The 20,477-nt window shown below is 43.6% G+C and overlaps 1 protein-coding gene across 9 annotated transcripts in view; it reads left to right on the top strand.

Moving 5' to 3' along the window:
* The window catches only part of ATP2B4 (ATPase plasma membrane Ca2+ transporting 4), a 92,525-nt gene extending 82,441 nt beyond the window's left edge, over positions 1 to 10,084 (top strand). For 7 of the 9 annotated variants that reach the window (XM_037824996.1, XM_037824997.1, XM_037824998.1 and 4 more), the window contains 2 exons: positions 306 to 482; positions 9,162 to 10,084. In XM_037824996.1, coding sequence (XP_037680924.1) covers positions 306 to 482; positions 9,162 to 9,476 — 492 coding nt within the window. In that variant the 3' untranslated portion in view covers positions 9,477 to 10,084. Of the gene's footprint in view, positions 1 to 305; positions 483 to 3,934; positions 4,116 to 9,161 lie in introns of all 9 variants that reach the window. The other 2 variants (XM_037825004.1, XM_037825003.1) reach the window with 2 other exon arrangements.
* The last annotated feature ends 10,393 nt before the right edge of the window (positions 10,085 to 20,477 follow it).

The raw sequence follows: 20,477 nt of genomic DNA, 5'->3' as shown, positions 1-20,477 counted from the left end.
AAAATGGAAAGGAAAAACTGTGGCAGAAGGAGGAGAATGAAGTATATAACTAGGCAGATGGCCGGTTGATTACTAGACTATAAACTTCCTTATGTCCACAAATACAGATGACCTTCCATAGAGCCTGGCACCTTGTAGGCACTTGTTGAATGTTTGCCTGAATGGATCAGTACCTTCTCCCCATTGATCCCCTACTGGGAAAGGTGCTAGGACAAAGAGTGGCCTATCAAGGGCCTGACCTGTGTATGTTGATTGAGAGCTTGAGAGCTGTGCTCTCCCTGATTCTGGTGTCTCCCCTTTCTCAGGTAATCTCTGCAATACCTACCAAATCCCTAAAGTTCCTGAAGGAGGCTGGACATGGCACTGCCAAAGAGGAAATCACCAAGGAGGCCGAGGGGCTGGATGAGATCGACCACGGAGAGATGGAGCTGCGCCGAGGCCAGATCCTCTGGTTCCGCGGCCTGAACCGAATCCAGACTCAGGTATCCTGATAATGACCTGTCCCCCTCCTGGGAGAAGAAGCCTCCAATCTTGGGTGGTGGTGGGAGGGCAGCAGTTCTTGGTGGCAGCACCTCTCCCCTTCCTAAGGCCCAGTACTAAGGGGCGGCCCTAGCTCCCTAGCTTAGAGACAGACAGGGGCAGAGGTATCTGAGTGGGCTCCTACGAGAGAATAGTCAGAGGACCAAGGGATGGGAATTGACTGTTAGCATAGTCCTGTAGCTTGAGGTTGACTCTGAAGCCCACTCCCCTACCAACATTGGGTAAGCAAACTTCCTATGTCAGGTCACTTGTGAACACCAGACCTAACCCTGGCCTGGGAAATGTTCAGAGTCTCTCCCTGCCACTCAGAAAGAAGGAGCTAGACAATATGTCTGTGTCAGTGCTCCCAGCCAATACTTAAAGTGTCTGCACATCCTCAAGTTGCTATTATAGTAATGCAGATATTATCTGGAAGAATTTTGTAAAAGCAAACCCACAAATTCACCCTCTCTTTTCTTCCCCATTCGAACTTTCAGACCATGGTGGGGAATCTGATGGTTAAGTGTGTATGAATGACAATAGTCTCTTGATGCCTGAGTATCTTTTACAGGATCCAGGCTTCTTTTCCCAAAAGGAAGAAGTTATCATTTCTTAAAACATTTCCCTTCTTGCAATTTCTAAAATGGGATAGAAACTACTCCTGCTGCTTTAAGTCCTCTGCCTATAGCCCTACAGTAACTCTTTTGTTTTCTCACTCTCCATGCAGCAGTTGTAACTAGCTTCTCTTGGACAAATGGGCTGATCCAGACATTGATAACTCTATCAGTTTCCCTGCTATTGCCCCGTATACCTTGATTCCTCATCTCAAGAAATTAAATCCCAAGATGACAAGAATGCTTTCCAAAGAACCAGCCAATTTCTCTCCACTGATTGGCTGGAGATCCCAGAAATAAGTTTCACTCTCTAAAATTGACCTTGCAGATAGTTTAGGAAGTTCCCCAGTCAACCCCACCTCCTTAGTGCATAGGGAAAATAAGTGAAAAGAACATTCTAAAGCAAATACCCTGTAGAACTCGTCTCCCTGTGGGCAAGACAGCAGATAGAAAAGTGGAAAGGGGCTAGGTAGAGAAGCACTGGGGCTCCTTTCCCTTCTCTCTAGCTCCTCCTCCCAGAGAGAGAAATTCCAGCAGGACCTGCACAGACTTCCTCGGGGCATCCAGAGTTCCCACCTCCAACCCACCCTATCCTCCAGGCTGTTGAGTCCATCAGGAGAAAGGGCTTCAAGTGCCCATGGATCCTGGTGCCTTTAGCTCCTGTCCCTAAGGAACCCAGTGCTTGCCTTTAAGTCTGCTTTTTTCAAAATAACCTGTCTATGCTTTTCTTCCCTTCAGGATCACCTGCCTCCTCTTCTACTATGTGATTTTTTTCCTAGACAGGATTTCCTCGTTCCAGTGCCTCCTCGCTCCTTGCCAGTCTTCTCTCCTGGGGGTCTGAGATTCCTGGGTCTTCTTTCCCCTCCACTACCAATTTCCATTCCCTCGACTGCATGCTTCTGTTTGCTGTAACTGCCTACATAGCTTTAGGTAAAGGTAGTTTCCCTGTTGGAGCATGAGGCCATTGGGCCAGAACAGCATGAAAGTCCCAGCTTAGGCACCAAAGGCAACCTGCTAAAGATGCCACAATGACCAAATCTGTGCCATTCCCCCATGCACCAGACCCTATAAGCAGATGAGGCTAGTTATGCCAATTTGCAATCCAAATACCAGAAGCCCTTTCCTGGCATCAACTTTTCATCCTCAGCAGGGTTCTAACAAAATTCCCTGACATCTAATGTCAGTTCTTGTTGTCATTCTCATTGCAACATTGGGTTTGGATAATTGCCAAGCTAGAGTCTAGTCCTGGTTGGGATTTCTCCTTTGCGTGGTCCTTCCCTCTCCCTTTCCCTTTGTTTATTGGAGAGCTAAAAGCACTAGGGAGCAGAAGTTTGGGAAACTTAAGAGCTAGAATCCTGCGAAGGTAAACCTGGGATGCAATTTCATTGTGGAGGGTGAGACCTTGTAATCCAAATAAGCAATGAGGAAAAGTACCTATGTCTACAGTCCCTTCTTCCATGGAGCTAGAACCCCCCATGTATAACGCTTTCCTCAGGATTTACAGCAGAAGCTGGCTCTTCAGTCTCCTGGGACTAAAAGCTCATTCTAATGTGATGAAGAGGTAGTATTTTAGCTCAAACTTTGATCTGAACACAGAAACTGAACCTAAATATTTTAAGGCTTCTCAGGAAGCTTTATAAATAAGAACTCTGACTCTCAAGGTGCCTGCTTTCCCACCCCTTTTCTCCTGGGGAAATGAAGGAAGATGAATGGAATCAGTAGTTTCTAGATTCCTGGTATATTTCCCCTTGGTAATAAGGCTGGCAAGTATTTCTAAGATGTTCTACCAGATCCATGAAGGACAAAGAAATTCTCTTTGATTTTTTTCCTTGTTACTTTGAGGTCAGGGATAAAGAAGGATGGTGGGTTTGATCGAGGCTCCAGATCAAGACTAGTGTGAGAAAATGAATGGCACTAATTGCCTCAGCCTAAAGCATAGAACACTGAAAATGAAATCCAGAGACCACTTGTGCAGGGCTAGACCAGCTACTGCTTCACTACCACCACCACCTCCACCCAACAACTCTTCCTCCTCCTCTTCGGTGTAGCTGCTGAGGGATTGTCAGCATTTCTACCAGACATTTGAGAACCTCCAAAGCATTAATGCAGCTAGTGACATTCTCTAATGGGCCTGGCCACTGGATTCGTGAGGCCATTTTCAGGGGAAAGGGTATCTCAGAGAAGAAACTCAGAAGAGGATGAGCCCAGCAAGTCATGGTCCAGAAGCCTTTCACCAGGGCCACCTATGTGTGGGCTACTACACTCTGCCTCTGTTTTTTGTTAAATACGAGTTCTTTTCCTGGAAATCTGCAAACATAGTTAAGTTGATTTAGGGTCTCAAAATTCAATAATACATGCTTTACCTTCAGTATTTTAAATTGCATGCCTTCATTTTAAGAGTTCAGGTCAAAGCGAAAATAAGCTAACCCTCTGTCTGTCTGTTGGAAATTGTGGGCATGGGAAGGGTATTCTCTTTAAATTTTAGACACCCTTGGACATCCACACACCTAATGTATGTCCACCATAGGCTAAAAAGGAAGAGAAGACTGGATTCTGACTGAGTGGACTCCATGGCAAATTGCTCCTTAAATGAAGTGTGATATGCAACTAATAATGTTTTGCTTCCTTCCCCTCACCATTGCTTTGTGTGTGTGGGGATCTCTCTCTTGTTCTCCATCTCCTGTCCCCCTTTCCCAGCTCTTTCCATTCCCCTTCCCTAACCCTACACATCCCTCCCTTCCTCTTTCTTCACTCCTTTCTAACTGTGGAGCAAAGCTGTCTCACTCTCTGGTTCTTTGCAGATCGGCGTAATTAACACATTCCAGACGGGAGCCTCTTTTAAGGGAGTCCTAAGGAAACAGACCCTGAGTCAACACCTTGATGTAAAACTTGTTCCTAGTGCATCCCATGTAACAGTTGCACCAGTCAATTCTTCCCCCACCACTTCTGTTCCTGCTGCTGTTTCATCTCCTTCTGTGGGCAGTGAGTGATAGTCTATTATGATGCATGATTTGTTAAAATGACACAAGAGAGCACGTGGCATACACTTTAACCAACCGTAGTTATCTTTTCCTTTGGGTTTTTTTTCCTTTAATCTATTGACTTAAAGGAAGAAAAGACAAAAATCCCACTCTAAAATCAGACCTTGTGCCCTTTTATTTTTTTTTGTAATTTTGGAAAGCTATTACACCTTAACTATTTTAAAGATAATAATCCTGTTTTCTGATTGTTCCTCGGCATCGCTTGTTTCTTCCTTTTCCTGAGTTTTGTTTTTGTTTTTGTGTCTTTGGCTGTGTTTGTGTATGTTGTTGTAGTTGTTGTTGTTCCCCTCCTCTCCTGCTCCTTTACACCTTTGCCCTCCCTCAGAGACTCTAAACTCTAACTTCTAAGCTTAGATATAAAGTTTGGCTGAATGAATACCCAGGGCATCTCTTCACCAGGGGACAAACTTGGGATCACTTGGATGGTCCATTGAAAAAGGGATTTTTGAAGCACTTGAAGAAAGGTATGAAGGGAGCTACTGTGTCAGTGGGGTTTTTATCAGTATCTCTGCCATAATTAAGGCAATATTGAATTTGACCAAGAATTGTAGTCATTTTGGCTACTGCTCCATTATTAGCTGGTGATATAGCCATAACAAATTGTAGCTGGATGTGGAGAAAAGCAAGTGATTCAGTTCAAATGTATCAGGCTAAGCCTCCACATTGTTTTACTTTGCAGGAACTTTAAACCAAACTTTGGCTTAAGACAGTTCACATCTGGGCAGGAGAAATATATGAAAGGAGCAAAATAACTTGTTTTTTCTTCATTTGTTAATTTTTTTTAGGAATTTCTGAAGAGTAACCCTGTTTTTGCTTCTCCTTTCCTTTAGTGTCATTGTTTTGCCTATAGCTAGTCCTTATTTTATTTTTCGCCTAAAATTTTAGGAACCCCTTGCTCAACATGCCTATCAATTGGAATGCTGTCAGCACTCAACCTAAGATCTGGTATTCCTATTGGTAGATTATTGGATCCCTGCTAATGTGTATGCCTTCCTTTTCCTGGTCGTTTCACCTTCACCAAATGGAACACAGAGTAGAGAGAATGCAACCAGCTCTTTGCTGATAGTGCTATTAAAGTATTGGGTGGGGAAGAAGTTTCTCTGTACCAAATATTTTGGGTTCTCTGTGGGCTTCCAATAGTTGAGTGTTCTGTCTGTCCCTTCCTCCCCCAACTCCCTCCCCCAACACCCCCAATCCTGGAACAAGGGGAGAAGAAACAGCAGTTTCATTGTCTGTGATTCACATGTTTGTGAACTGTGCAGGTGGAAGACTTAGGGTTTTTTTTTTTCTTTTTTGTAACCAACTATAAAGTATTCCAGTGTGAGGTATAGGGGGTGGGGGAGAAGAGGAGTGTTAGTATAGATACCCACTATTTCTTTGGGCCCAAAACCAGACAAGAAAGAATGAGATAAGTCTTACTTTGCAAGTATACAAAAGGTTCTAGTTCTACTCCTTCTATAACCCTCTTTTATTTATTTCTTAACTTCTAGGTTTGCCATCCCCCTTCTAACTAGCTTCTGTCCTTTTTAATCATCCCTCTCTAGTGAGTTAGGACCAGATGTCCCAATGGTTCAAGAATAGAAGGAGACTAGGCAGAAAACAGAGGCCATTGGGCTGTTGTGGAGGAATTGACAGATAAGAGTATGCTCCAAATCCTCAAAGGTTAGGAGATCAGACAAGAGAGAAGGACTACACCTGCTCTTTCTCCAACTGTTCTTTCTTACTTGGAGGCCTTAGAAGTGAAAGCCATGCATAAAAAAACAAAAAACAAAAAAAAACCCTTACCCATTCCAGATCTCCAAATGAATTCAGTTATTTGTCCAGCCTTCAGTAGATAGATCTCTAGGAGAGCCCTTTATAGGGGGGCCCTCATCCCTTCTCCTCCCCTGCTTTCTGAAAAGGGAGCAGAAAACAGCAGAATGCCTGCTGAGGAAATGGAGTCTTCATCTGCCCATTCACTGAGCTCCAGGGAGGGGCTCTTGGCACTCACACCAAATCTAAGGTCCAGCCTGGTAGGGGTTCCTACCAGGAGCCATGAGAAAGAGTTGCCTACAATCAGCCCCTCTCACCTGTGTAGCAGGGGCCATGGGAGAACCATTTCCTCTGTGCCCATCCATGTAGAGATTTTGAGAGATGATGACCAGGGGAGGAAGGGTTGGTTGGCTGAGTGGAGAGTGCCTGAAGCTTTCACAGCACCTGCTTCACTAGTCATGTCTTGCCCCCACACATACAGCTCACGCACCAGGCACTGTGCAACAAAAAGGGAAGATGCCAACGCTTGGGGTGGATTGGTGGTAATATGTCTGTATGCTTGTTCATCAGCATGTGTTATAGATTCCCTGTAGCCTGTGTTGGAGTTGAGAAGCATTCTGGGGCTGCCTCATGTCCTCTACCCCCTCACCCTTCTGTCCACCCATCGGGAAAAGGTGGTACTTTCTAGCTCTCTGACCCCTCTTCACTTGAGCTTCCCTTACAGGTGGCTGGTTTCCCTTTAGATTCCAGAAGTCCTACAGTCTAGCTGGATGACTATTCCTTGCTCCCCCAAAGGTTTCCCTGATTTTTCCCATCTACCCATCCCAGTTCACTTTTATCTCTGTCATTGTCTACATGTAACAGTGTTGTTATTGGTTACTGCAACAGGTGAGAGGAAAAGCCAGCAAACAGGGCTCCAGACCCTCACTCCAATCCCAATTAAAAAAAAAAAATCTATTTCCTGTATTGGACCTACATATAATTGTTTTAATAAAGGATTCAATTGCTTTAAAGAAAATAGAAGTAGGAAGTTTGAAAACCACTGATATTGAAGATGATGGATGGTGGTATAAAAGTGCCTGCTCTCCTGTGACACTCATTAGGAGTTTTGCGCTCTGAAGAACAGGTGAAAAGCATGGGCTATGTTATCACTCCTGCAGAGTGTGACGGGACTTTGAACCAGGCCCTTGGCCAGTGTATTTGTACCAGGTCCAAGGGAAAAGACAGTTGAGTTTGGGGGTCACTAAATCCAAGTTACCCTACCCCTAAGAATTGATGTAGATCAATTAACACTTGGGATTTCCTGAAGACCAGATGGAACTTTCATTCCATCTGATCTCACCTCAATCTGGAGCAAAAGGAACATGACAGGTAAAATTCACCTATCAAATGGTCAATGGGAATCAAGGATGAAGAAGCAGGTCCTCACTTTCTGTTCAATATGGTGAGTTTGTGCATAGGTACCTTGATTCTTCTTGGCTGAGGTATTAAGCTGATTCCATTGAGTGGCAAGGAATCTCTCGCCTTCTAAGCTCTGAGCACTCTCAGTCACAACTTCAAGCTGTTGTGGAGTGAGGCAAGGTAAGGAAAGCCTTAGCCAGCAGAGATAGAGGCCTCTCCAGAGAAGAGGGACCAACAGTACTGATGGTGAACTTTGCACAGTATATTTTGAAGGTTCTATAAAGTGGTGGGAAGCACTGGGACAGGCAATCCAACCAATATACTTTCCTGACTCTTTGTGTGCTCTGCTATCTCCACATTCTTGCCTCTTCTCCCGGAACATAATTTTTGCTTAAACAACAGGGGAATGAAGGAGGTGGCCTATCCCAACATTCATCACTCATCCCTGTCTCCCTTCTCACCCCAACAATTTCTCTTGCATTACTTCCATTTCTTTTCCAAGGAAAGAATTTTTGGACAAGATCTTCCAACAACTAGAACTGTCCTACAATGGCTTTCTTTTCCCCTGGCCTCTCTCTTCAACCTCTTGGGGATCCAACCTTCTCCTACCCCAATTCTTCCAACCCACGTTCTAAGCCGAACTTCAGAAAAGGCCTACAATTCAGATAAGACTAGTAAAAGTGCTGGTGCCTATGTGAAAAGGCAAAAGGTGTTCACAAGAATCACTTATTAATTTCTTCTTGTTTCTGAATTGACTGAATCCCTTCCTTTTTGAGCAACAGAACAAAGCCCTTGACACAGGGAAATGTATTTATTTCCCTTTGCCCCTTAAAACTGAAAATTGTTTCCTTTCCCCCATCCTCCCTATCCACCCCTTACAAAAAGCTACTTGCTGTAGCACTGGATTAGGTGGTTCCTTCCTTTCCCTTCACTGAAGATCATGTTCCTCCTTGCCCAATTCAGAAACAGCTAGAGAAAGCTTCACATCTGGACACAGTTGCTAGTGTCAGAGGCATGGACGTGCACTTGGGTTGTGAGATCCAGGTCTTTTCTCCATGGTCAGGAGGGAGACATCTTTTGACATCTGTATTTCATCTACATGTTACGCAGAAAGACTGATAGAGTGGAGTTCTGCTTTCTTTGGGGGAGGGACATGGAGGAGGTTGTGGGAAGTGAATATATGCATGTTTGCTGACCAAGAAAGCAAATTATTATATTGGAGGGTATGAGTTTCAATTGCCTGCATGCCACTACCACAAATGAAGATTGTTTTGTCTGCCTTGCTGCATGGTATCCATGTTCACCTATCACCCAAGCAGTATTATGTGCAGATTGGTATATGTTGGCTCTGTGAGGGTTTTAAACAGATAACTAAGCCTCAATGTGCAATTTTTCCATTCTGTAGTCACAAAATGTTTGACCTCAATACAGAAGTTCACATGTCTGAATCATCTTTTAAGTTTGTATTGCACCTAGCTCCAACTTCCTTGTCCTCCATCCAAAAAAACTAATGAATCTTTTTGTTTACTGTTTCATTTTAAGAGTGGATTGTTTGGGAATGCTAACTTTGCTTTGGTATTTCTACTTTTTTAAATGCAGCTTTTGAAACATCTTAGTTGTTTGCCATCACTCACTCCACCCCCCCCAGTGCTTGAAGTTTGAGCCATGTTATGTTTCTAGTGCTCCATGATCTCTTACATGCTTGTTTTTTGTTGTTGAACAATAGTGTTTTGTGGTTTGGGTTTTGTTTCTCTCCTCAAACCACCAGTTCCTCCTCACTGGCCAATTCTCACCTCCTTATTTTCTCATCCTCCTTTTCCTTCCCCTGGTATAGATCAAAGTGGTCAAAGCGTTCCATAGTTCTCTCCACGAAAGCATTAAGAAACCCACGAACCAAAACTCCATCCACAACTTCATGACCCACCCTGAGTTCGCCATAGATGACGAAGGGCCACGAACACCACTTCTGGATGAGCAAGAAGAAGAAATTTCTGAAAAGGTTTCAAAGTCTGGGCCTAGGGTGCTCTCGTTGGATGGTGAGGTCACTCCCTATGCCAACAAAAACAACAATGCGGTGGATTGCAACCGAGTGCAAATTGTTGCCTCCGACTCAGACAGCCCTCTGCACAGCCTGGAAACATCGGTTTGAACTTTCATTCTCTGACTCCCATCCCTGCTTTCCTATTTCTTTTTTCATCTATCCTGTCTATGGGGTGATGATGGGACTTTTCACTGTTATGTCACCTGCTCCCAAGTATGTGTGAACCATCACCTGGCCATGAAGAAGCAAGAGCAGAGATCTACAAGGATTTCATTTCATTAAACTTGAGTTGGGGTTTGTAGCAGGACCCAATCAAAACCCCAGGCAGGTAGTAGTAGAATCTACTCTTCGGTGTATAAGTTGTCATTTTTAAAGAAATGACGCCAATCCTCTTGGCATCACACCAACCTAGATTTTCCCCGGTGTTCGTACTAATGTTGCCATCTCCTGCCTTCTGGAGCTTACCCTGAGTCTGTGCCACTTGTAAGCTAAGTTGAGGGTTCAGAGAAAGATAAATGTCCTAAAAAGGAATGTGTTGCGGTAGGAATGGAATGTATAAAATCAGCCCATAGAGTGATTGCTTTTTAAACAATTCTCCATTTTCAGAACTTTTACCTAAAGCCTCCTAGCTCTTTCTTCTGTTTCAGCCACACCTCACCAGGTCTTTTGTGACCTTTGTCTTCCTTCCCTTCACTCTTTTTTTTTTTTTTTTTTTTTTTTTTTATCTTAAGTTGTCATGATTAAGAAAGTGGAAAGGACATAAGTGAGTTGAGTAAACTTTAACCAATCTCCTTCTTGGCCCCAATGAAACTCCTGATTTAGTTCTAGAGGCAGGCAGGTTTCTTTGCTGAAAGGGTGCTTTTGAAGCAATTGAGAGCTGGTAAGAATGTTCCCTGTTGTTGCCAGGTTGCCTTCTACTTTTAAACTGCCATCTTGTCAGGTGTGTGTGGTTTTTAAGTGCCAGGCAGAGCAGCCTTGACCATGAGCTTGAGTATATGTGGTATGTAGTGTTTACCCTGAGCCTGAGCTTTCTTCTGTTCCTAAAATGGTGGCAAAAGAATGAATTGGGTATGAACCTGCCTCCTGGATGGACTTGGATGTTGAGGACCAGAACTGACGGACCATCAAAGCAGACTCGTGTGGGATGACCACTACTGCTTGCAAAGCCATTTGCCAGGTCCCTTACAGGACAGGATCTGATTGTTGGGGGAGTGAGTATTGAGAAGCCTTTCTTGGGAGAGGCCATTCTAGCAGGATCTGAGAAAACCTTCCTACAGGGACAAGAAAACTTGAACTTAGATGCCTGGGTACCACTCTGACATTCTTTCTAATTCTGCTCTTTGATATATCCCCTAACTTGTCCAGTCCCTGAGAAGATCCCAGCTCTTTCCTGAATATTCTTATTTTGAAACTATATACCCAAAATGGGAGGCTCCAGTGACGTTTTATTCAATCAAAGGAACAAAAGACCCATTCTGAAAATCTCCCCTCTTCTCTTCCTCTCTCATTTCCCCCTTTCCCCCCTCCAGCAATGCACCCCTACTGCTGCACAGTAAAGCCCTGTGCCTTTTTTCCCTGAACACTGCCCAAAGAATCCCCTTCCCCCTGCCTCTCAGGAGTTGGGGACTTTACTAGGAGATTTTTTAAAGTGTTCCTTAATGGGACAAGATGGAGCCAAATTTGAAGGAGCTCCATTTTTATCCCTGCTGATGTTGACTTACACTCCTCTGTGCAGGGGTTAGCTCATGTCTGCCAATTCCCATCTCCCGTTAGATAAAGGAAGCCTCTTCTTTCTAGAGGGATTGGGGTAGGGAAAAGGGGCTCTTCTGAACAGCCAAATTTCCATCTGTGAGAGAAAGGGGACCTCGCCCTATCCAGTCCAGCCTCTTCTTCTGGATCCTTCCTCCCCAGCCCCCCACCCCCGCTTTCACATGAGCTATCCAAGTTAGGAGGAGTAAAGACATGACACCCTTACACATCCCCGTTGCTACATAATCCATCATTGCAGGAAATAGGAAAATTTGATTTTGTTTTTGTAGAGGTTTCATTACTCAGCGATCTTTTCTCTGTCTTAAGTACTTGTGGGGTGGAAAAATCATCTCACCCAAGAATTAGGTATTCACATACGTATTTATTAAGTACATTTGAAGATTTAGTTCTGTCAAGTCTTTTATTACCTCAGATCACTTTTTAAAACAAGCCAATAACAAACTTTGGAGACTATTTTACCATCCCTGCTCCCAAAACACTCTCATGGTGCCTGACAGGTTATTCTTGAGGGCTTGTGTCTACTTTTTAAAAGTCAATGGTTTTGTGTGTGTGTGTTCTATTTCCACAGTAGGAGTGAAAATACAGAAATATTATGCAAAACTATATAGTTTTCTTTAGCTCAGAAACTGATATTTTTGAGTCAGCCATATGTATTTTGTTTAAAGGATTCACAATAAAGTGCCATCATGTGACCCTGTGGAAGGGAGTGCATAACCAGCTGTTTGACATGACAAGACAGGTGACTTAGTATATTTGTAATTGATTTAAAAACCAATATGCTGTACTTCCTTTCTCCAAACAGCCATCTTTATACTTAGGGAGAAAAAAAATTGTTGGGTTCTAGACTTTTTAAATATAAATTTTGTTGATGTGGAATTGAGTAAGTTTAAGTGTTTATGTGCATATGTTTTTTACAGAAGTTTTTTCTATTCAGTTACAGTGATCCAACTGGCAATGAGTACATATGGCATAAGTTAATAAAGCTTTCCCCCAAAATGGTGCTTCGGATCTGAACAGGGTCTGTTGGGGAGAAGGAGAAAATATCATCCTATATTCTTCCCTTGATGAGCTTAGGAAAAGTGACGTTAAACTTCTGATGGTAAAGGAAACATCCAGCAAGAAGGGACACAACCAGCAGGAAATGCATGCCCACATGGAGATGGAGTGTCGGGTCTTTTATAACTAGTGAGTGGGATCAGGGGCCTTTGGTTGCATTTTGTGTTTTCCTGAAGAATAGCTGGCAGAATGGTGCCAAAGACATTAGGGTCTCCTGGTCTGCAAGGATCATCTGACTTGGGGTTTGCAGTCTTCATGATTCTTTCACTCCCTGTCCTCCCTGGAGTTTTCCATTAGGGAGTTTTTATGCAAGGATCTGATGTGTGACTTTTCCTCCTCCCCTAGAAAGGCTTTCTGCAGTGTACTAGCAGGGAGGGGTGGGAGGGTGGAGCTCTAGATGGAAATAACAAAGACTGGTTCTAGCCCTGGGTGGTGGATAGTCTTGGGGCTAGATCCTTCCGTTGGTGTCCTCTGCCCTCTAGAATGACTCTCATCCATAAAGGTGTGAAGAGAGAGATCACCTAGAAATTCCTTTGGGCACTTGTGGATTCTTTGAGGTTTGGGTTTCTTCTTCCCCTTGAGCTTCTGAGGGGGTAGTTTGCACAGTTAAATCTGAGTGATTACCTCACTGCCAAAAACCAAGAGGGTGTGGCAAGCTCGCCTGTGCTTTTGAAACCTCTAAAAGCATCCCTACCTTTCTTTCCTGCCTCCCTTGCCTTACGATTGAAGCACTCCATGGTACCATCACAAAAATGCACACTTCCTGGCCTTTCATACTTAGGGACCACCCCACTGCCATGGTGGGGGTGGGGCACTTATAAATGCCTGCTCTTCTTAAGCCATTCCGGGCTCTCTTCCTCAGAAGAGACCATCCTTTTGCCTTCCCCAACCCTGTTGTTAGGCCTGCTGTCCCCGGTCCTCTTGATTAGGAGAGATGGAGGGAGATGAGCTCCCCATGACTGAATTGGCCTTTGGTTCATGTTTTCTCTCCATATGTATATATGCCATATGTGAATATGCCATATATATGTGCCAACAAATCTTTTTCTTTTCAAATCAGCATGTAGATAGGAATTTTTAGTTTCTTTTTTTTTTTTTCTTTTTTTTTTTTTTCAGTAACTAGTATAACAAGCACTGGTATTTTTGTACAAAAAGAAAAAACAAAACAAAAGATTGATTATTATGGTCTGCATGACATAAGCAAATGGTGATATCAAAGAAATGTGTACCCCAGTGTGTTGCCATAATTTGCAGTTCAGCTTAACAGTGCACCCAATCTGTATTTGCATTTTGGTATTATTTAAGCTATGTGTACAGTGTTTTGCATGTATTTATGTGGTTCTTAGAAAAAATGCTATGAACTGGCAAATCTGAAATTCATATGTGTTATTCCACTGAGATGGGAAGAAGAGTTTTAAAAGAAGGAAAAAAGGAAAAAAGGGATAATTTTTTGGAACCTATAAAGCTTTTTGCTGATGAACAGAACCCAGTACTGCTGTGCACTGAGAATAAAAACCCATGCCCACTTGTAGTTGTGCTGTCCTCCATGTGTGTCCACTTTTGGGTAATGCCACTGGTTATTTACAGATGTTAAGAAGGGAGCTGCCCTGGCCACGTCAGGAGCCCCCTCTGAGCAAGCCCAGAACTCAGCTTGTCACTGGACCCTGACATGCTCCTCTACCAATGCCTCCAACTGGTCACACATGGTTCCAGCTGCCAGTTTCATTCCCTTATAGTGCAAGCTTTGCTCTGCCCACCTTGGTTAGAATCTACAATCAAGTTGCTGTGAAGCTGGAGCTTTTGGAAAAGGATAAATTTGGAAGGATAGGAAGGAATCAGGCTTGGTGGTCCTCTCTCTCTCTCTCTCTCTCTCTCTCTCTCTCTCAATATAAATGAAATACCTTTTGGGAGAATTAGTTCCCCTTATACGAACTGTTCTTGCTACCTCCCTTGGGTTCTCCCTCCCCCAACCCACTCCCAAAGCTTTTTTTTTTTTTTTTTTTTAAATTGTTCCATTCATTGAGTCTTCAGCATGATTGACATTAGGCCCCAGTTTCAGGTCCATACCACTTTCTGGCAGGTCATTTAGGTTCTGAGCTTTCATGCACCAGACACTCCTTGCAATTCTCATGCAGTGCACAATAAGTTCTCTGCTCTCTTTTAAAACGTCAAAGGAAAGAAAGGACCATGTCAGCAACCCATATCATGTAGGAAAAGTATGATGTTGAAGAGCAGCCCAAATTTTCCTGGCCATTTCAACAGGCTGGTGCTGAAGAAGGAACCAGTCCTGGTAGAAAAGGGCTTCTGTGGTAAGTGGTCTGCTCCCCACTTTTCTTGCCTGTCCCAGGTTGCTCTCCACAGACACGGACATGCTGCCCACTTACAAAACAGGAGCCAGAGCTTATTTAATCACATAAAATAGTCACAAAACAGAACTAACGTCTTTTCTTTTCCCGTTGTAGATTCACTCCTAAATGCCCTTGCTACAAAGGAATGCAATACACATGCACATTCTCACACACACACACACACACACACACACACACACACACACCTAGAATCATTTTAAAGCCTGGGCTTATATTCCCCCTCTCACTCTTACCTCTTCTTTCTTGGGCTCTAGATCTGTGCTGATCTGCCATGCTGAACAGAGGTTTGAATTACAAATCTGTCTCAAGGATCCATATCTAACTAGTGTGTGTAAGGTATGGTAAAGAAAGAGTCTCAAAGTAACCTTATGATAGAGACTCTGCTTCCTGGGGCTGGTCTTTTCCTCCGTCTTTTCCTCCATCCCCAGTTCCAGTAAAAAAGAAGAATTGCTTTGCCCTCCATCTTTAGTAGTGGTTTGTGAGTCTTACTTAAGCCAAGACCTTGACAGGCAAATACCCAGTGGCCTCCTCTCTTTTCTCAGCCACCATACCCTCTCCCTGTGGTCACTGGGCTTATTTGGAGCTCCTCACCAAATCCAACTGGTTCTCCCGCAAGTACACAGACCACCAGGCAGCTCCTCGCCTTGCTCTGTGACAAACCCAGACAGGATGACTTGTTGAGTACCAGTAAGATGGTTGCAGCCCTGGCCCTGCATCTATTAGAGCCTGGCTTTCATGTCACTGCAAGCAGGAATGGCATGTCTTTCACCAGCAAATAATTTAACCTCTGTTGTAAATAAAACATGTGGACATATTACTCTCTCTGGGTGGTAGTGGTGTCTCCAGCATGAACCTAGGCCACAAGGCCTGTTAGATTTATACACTGGAACAACTTGAGCCCTTAAAGGTAGTTGCTTCTGGGTTCTGGCCTTGTCTGTACCCTGATGTGGAACTAACCACAAACAAGTCTTTACTTCTCTGAAACCTTTTTCCGAGTACACCTATCTGGGCCCAGCACCATCTCCCTGTTGTCAGAGGACACACAAAGCAGTCTCTCTGGAATGGCTTCCCACTGCCATCTCCTAAGAGGCTGGTGTTGAAACCAGAATGCCAGTTCACACTCACTGACAGTGACAATTTAAAGGATTCTCCTTTTTTCTGCCCTCAGAGAAAAATCGATTTGGAGAGCTAAATTACAATCAGAAATTTGACTTCAGCTCATGAGAGCTGAGCAAGGGGGAATTACTTGAACAGTCTCAGTAGAGATGCATCTCTCCTTCCTCTAGGATAGCCCCGGTCCCTGTGTTTAGACTTCAGCACCACTTGGTTTTGCAACTGCCCCCTGTAATGGAAACCACAGAGACCAACCTCCTTTTAGCATTCTTTTTCCAAATACAGTATAATTGATTAGGTTACGCTTTCTTGCAGTGCCAGACCCAGGAATACTACATGAAAAGAAGCTGATGTGTGTGTTTTGTAACTCCAGATTTTCATGTCTTAAGTAAAGCAAGTATATAGGAAAATATTTGAAAGAAGTGAGGCTGAGGAGGGAAAGGCTGGGAAGAAGCAATTGCCTTCAGCCATGCATAAGAAGGAAAACCAATAAATCCTTGTAATTCAGAACCCTTCCTTTGAGTCCAGAATTCCCACATCTTCCCTGGCAAGCCTTTGAGCTGAACTGCTGCTGCTAAGGTAGGAAAAGGAAGGGCTTTGAATATTTTTCTGCTCACCCTTGGGTGAAGCAGCTAAAAACAGCAAAAATTAGAGAGACACTGGCAGACAGGAAGGCAGAAGACACATGTCCCGGTCCCCACTGTTTTCTCACTGGCTTGATTTTCCACCTCTTCAAAGAGATGATTGAACTACATCAGTGATTTTCAAATTATTCTTTGAACATCTGACAGAGACTCCTTAAATACATCAGGGCCTACAAGCGTTCAACAAACTAGCAAGAATTTTTTTTTTTTTTTAATCGTATTTGACTTCCCATCAGCTTTAAAAATGTCTTAAAAACACTATGAACTAGCCATTTCTAAGATTCCTGCTAGCTCTGAAACACTACTCTTCTCATTAACAAACCAAATAATCAGTGCTGAAATGATCCAAATTTGGGTGACAATGTAATGATAAGTTGTATGTGTTTAAATACAAGCATGCCTAATTCAGATCCTATCTCAAACTGTTCCCCGTTATAATGGTCAATTATGCACAAATTAAAATAGATTGAAACTCCATGGTTGCAGCCCAGCCTGCTGAGACTATATAGCTAATTCAGCCCATGGAGTAAGTAGCTTCTTTTTGTAATTAGTTGTGGAAAGATGAGTCATTTGGGAATCCAGAGATTGAACTCAAAGGAATGGTATTAAAAAAATGTCTCATTTGAGCTGTGGTGGGAAGAGCCTGGCCTGGGAATTTGAAGGCCTGTGTTATAATCCTGCCCCTGCTGCTGATTTGCTACCTGACCTAAGGCTCTTTCCAACTCTGACACTCTGAGTTGTTACCTAGTATCTAAAATTGTCATTAATAACCACTGAAGAAGGTCTAGATGGCATTCTCTTTTGCTGCTTTACCTCCCCTGGAATGTAGCATCATTCTGTGTATATCAAAATGTGTTCAGGGATGTGTGCAGGCAGGCTTCACTTATGCTCAGCCACTTCTATCTGCTATCAAGAACAAATTGCTCCACAACCCTTAAAGTGCAAGAAATATCACGTTCTTTTTTTCTTTTTCTAAGTCAAATCAAATCTAGCACTGATCTAGCTAGATCTTTCAGAAGTCTTTCTCAGTCAAATGTTATGGTCTCGTCTCCTCCCCTTGGGTTGTTGCACTATTTTGTGTAACAAATGTCTGTGCCAGGCACTGTTGCATGCACTGGGGATACAACAGAAAACAAAACGAAGTCCCTGCCCTCATTCAACTTCCATTCTTGCAAAGAAGACACAAAAGAAACAAATATATGTCTTATCAACAGTGACAAGGACTGAGGAGAAAAGTAAAGTGGAGTAAAGAGAATAGGGAGCACAGAACATGGGGTTGCTCTTTTGTATAGAGTGGTCAGGGCCTCTCTGACAATGGAACATTTGTGACGAGACCTGGAGGAAGTAAGAAAGGGAGCCATGTAATCATGTGGAGGAAAAGGATTTCCGCAGAGGACCCAGCATGTGCAAAGGCCCTGAGCCAGGAGATCTTGATTTCTTTGAGGACATGCAACGACATGCAATTCCACTTTTGTAACTAAGTAACCAAGTGAGAAAGTGAAGGACATCAATTCAGAGAGGGAGGGGTGAAGGAGGGGCAGAACCTGCAATCTATTATAAGGTTGGCTTTTGTGAAATGGGGATTCATTGGAGTTTTAACAGAGAACTGCAATGATCTATCTTCAAGATCACTCTGATGGGGATCACCCTGGTGGTCGAGTGGCTGCAGTCTAGGGAAAAATGAGAGAACTAGGCAGCTTTAGCTTACACACATGCCACACATGGGCTGAGTCTCCTGCTAAGGGACATAGATAAATCCAAGCCCCACTGTCATGCTGTCATTCTCACAACTCACAAAATAGCAACAACAACAAAAATGTTATTCAAAAAATTTGTAATTAAATTAAGAGGTATTGCCTGCTACACAAGCCTGTTCAGGAAGCCCTGGTGAATAAAATGATATTCGCCCACATAAGAAGAGAACAAGGAGACCACCGTGGTCTTGTCTCTCCCCGGTGCAGGCCCTCTGCCTTCGATGCCTCCCCTGAGACACTGTGCTCTCATCTGATTCCTTGGTGACCATCCACCTGCTCCCTTGGTTGAGGTGTCACTGCCTTCCTGCCACACCATTGGAGTTCAGAATCTCTCTGCCACAGGGAGGGACCCCTGCTCTCACATGGCTTGGGGGATAAGGGGACTTGGGGCTGTCAGCACATATATGCTCATCTGAATATCTCTGCTCTGTGGCTTTTTGGCTAGTGTTCTAGTTTGCTAATGCTGCCAGAATGCAAAACACCAGAGATAGATTGGCTTTTATAAAAGTGGGTTTATTTGGTTACACAATTACAGTCTTAAGGCCATAAAGTGTCCAAGGTAACACATCAGCACTCGGGTACCTTCACTAGAGGATGGCCAACGGTGTCCAGAAAACCTCTGTTAGCTGGGAAGGCACGTGGCTGGCGTCTGCTCCAAAGTTCTGGTTTCAAAATGGCTTTCTCCCAGGACATTCCTCTCTAGGCTACAGTTCCTCAAAAATGTCACTCTTAGTTGCACTTGGGATATTTGTCCTCTCTCAGCTTCTCCAGAGCAGGAGTCTGCTTTCAATGGCTGTCTTCAAAGTGTGTCTCATCTGCAGCTCCTGTGCTTTCTTCAAACCTGTCCCTCTTGGCTGTAGCTCCTCTTCAAAACGTTACTCACAGCTGCGCTGAGTTGCCTCTGCCCATTAGCTCATTTATATGGTTCCACTGATCAAGGCCCACCCTAAATGGGTGGGGCCATGCCTCCATGGAAATTATCTCATCAGAGTTATCACCTACAGTTGGGTGGGGCACATCTCCAAAGAAACACTCAAAGGAATCTAATCAAGAAGGCAAACACTCAAAGAATTCCAATCTAATCAGCATTGATAAAGTCTGCCCACACAAGATTACATCAAAGATAATGGCGTTTGGGGGAGACAATACATTCAAACTGGCACAGCTAGTATGACTCGAGAGGCTTTGGAGAGGCTGCCAAACATAGAACTCCAGAAGGAACAAGGAAGCAGAGATCCACTCTGCTCTCAGGGCCCCAGACCAAAGGGAAGTGTTCTTTAATCTGTCAGAAGCATCAAATTACCTCCTCCACTGGAGCTCAGACTGAAAGCCTCTAGGGGGTGAGGGGCCCAGAAGAGTCATCCTCTAGTCTGGCTCCACTCCTTGCTACCAAATTCTCATTGTAACAGTGACTTTTAAAATACAACCTTAAAACTGTAAGCAAGCAGGAAATTGTAAATTAACCTTAAAATGTAACCTACAGCAGCTTTTAAATATAGTCTTAAACGGGAAGTAGGCAGGGGGTGAAAAACTTTAGTCTCACAATGGAGTAAGATATAAAGTCTGCAACAATATGTAAATGTAAAGTTTGTGTCACCTGGTTCCTAAAGGAAATGGTAAATGACTAGATTGCTGGAGTTCTCCAAACCTCTATTACGTGTTAACTGAAATGATTAACTCTCTTTGTCTCTAATGGGTTTGGCCAATTAAAGAAGCACTTTGGGTAGATTGCCCCAAACCTCTCAGATATAAATAAGCCTTTCGTCTATTACTCTTTTTGTTGCATGTTAATTGTTTATTAAATGATTAACTCTCTTCGTCTCCAATGGATATAAAAACCAATTGAAGAAACATTTCGGGGAGACAGATTTGGGAAAACGTCCCCCCCCCCCCGTCTCCCGCTGGCATAAATAAACCCTCTTTTCCTCTTCAGCCTAGTTCAGTGTGACTTCTATTGGCTGCACCGAGTGACGAACCCAAATTTGGGAAGTGCCCCTTCTACATCATCACTCTTCCCAAGGGTCCTGAAAGGAAAGGTTGGTAGGGGACAGAGAAGTAACAGATAAATTACTCTGGCTCATCAAGAGAACTTTCTGAATCTTTCTGACCAGACTGTGCTCTCTCAAAACTTTAACTTAAAAGAAAAGACCCTGCTGCCTTTATTTTCTGCTTCAGACTTGTCTGGGCTGGAGAAGGCCCCCAGGATATAGGCAAATGAATCAAGAGGGGTGGGGGCTGGCCACCTCTAAGTCCTTGTTATCTTGCCACGATTATCACAGGCAGTCCTCAAATCCTTCAAATACAAAGCCTAGTTGGGGGAGTCTTGCACACAGGGCAATTTTGATTGATTGATTGATTGATTGATTGATTTGATTTGATTTATTTATTTATTTTGCCTGGAAA

This window comes from Choloepus didactylus, chromosome 2 (assembly GCF_015220235.1).
Source record: "Choloepus didactylus isolate mChoDid1 chromosome 2, mChoDid1.pri, whole genome shotgun sequence".
Lineage (NCBI taxonomy): Eukaryota > Metazoa > Chordata > Mammalia > Pilosa > Megalonychidae > Choloepus > Choloepus didactylus.
Note: the sequence above shows the minus strand (reverse complement) of the source record. Positions and strands in the feature narration are given on the sequence as shown.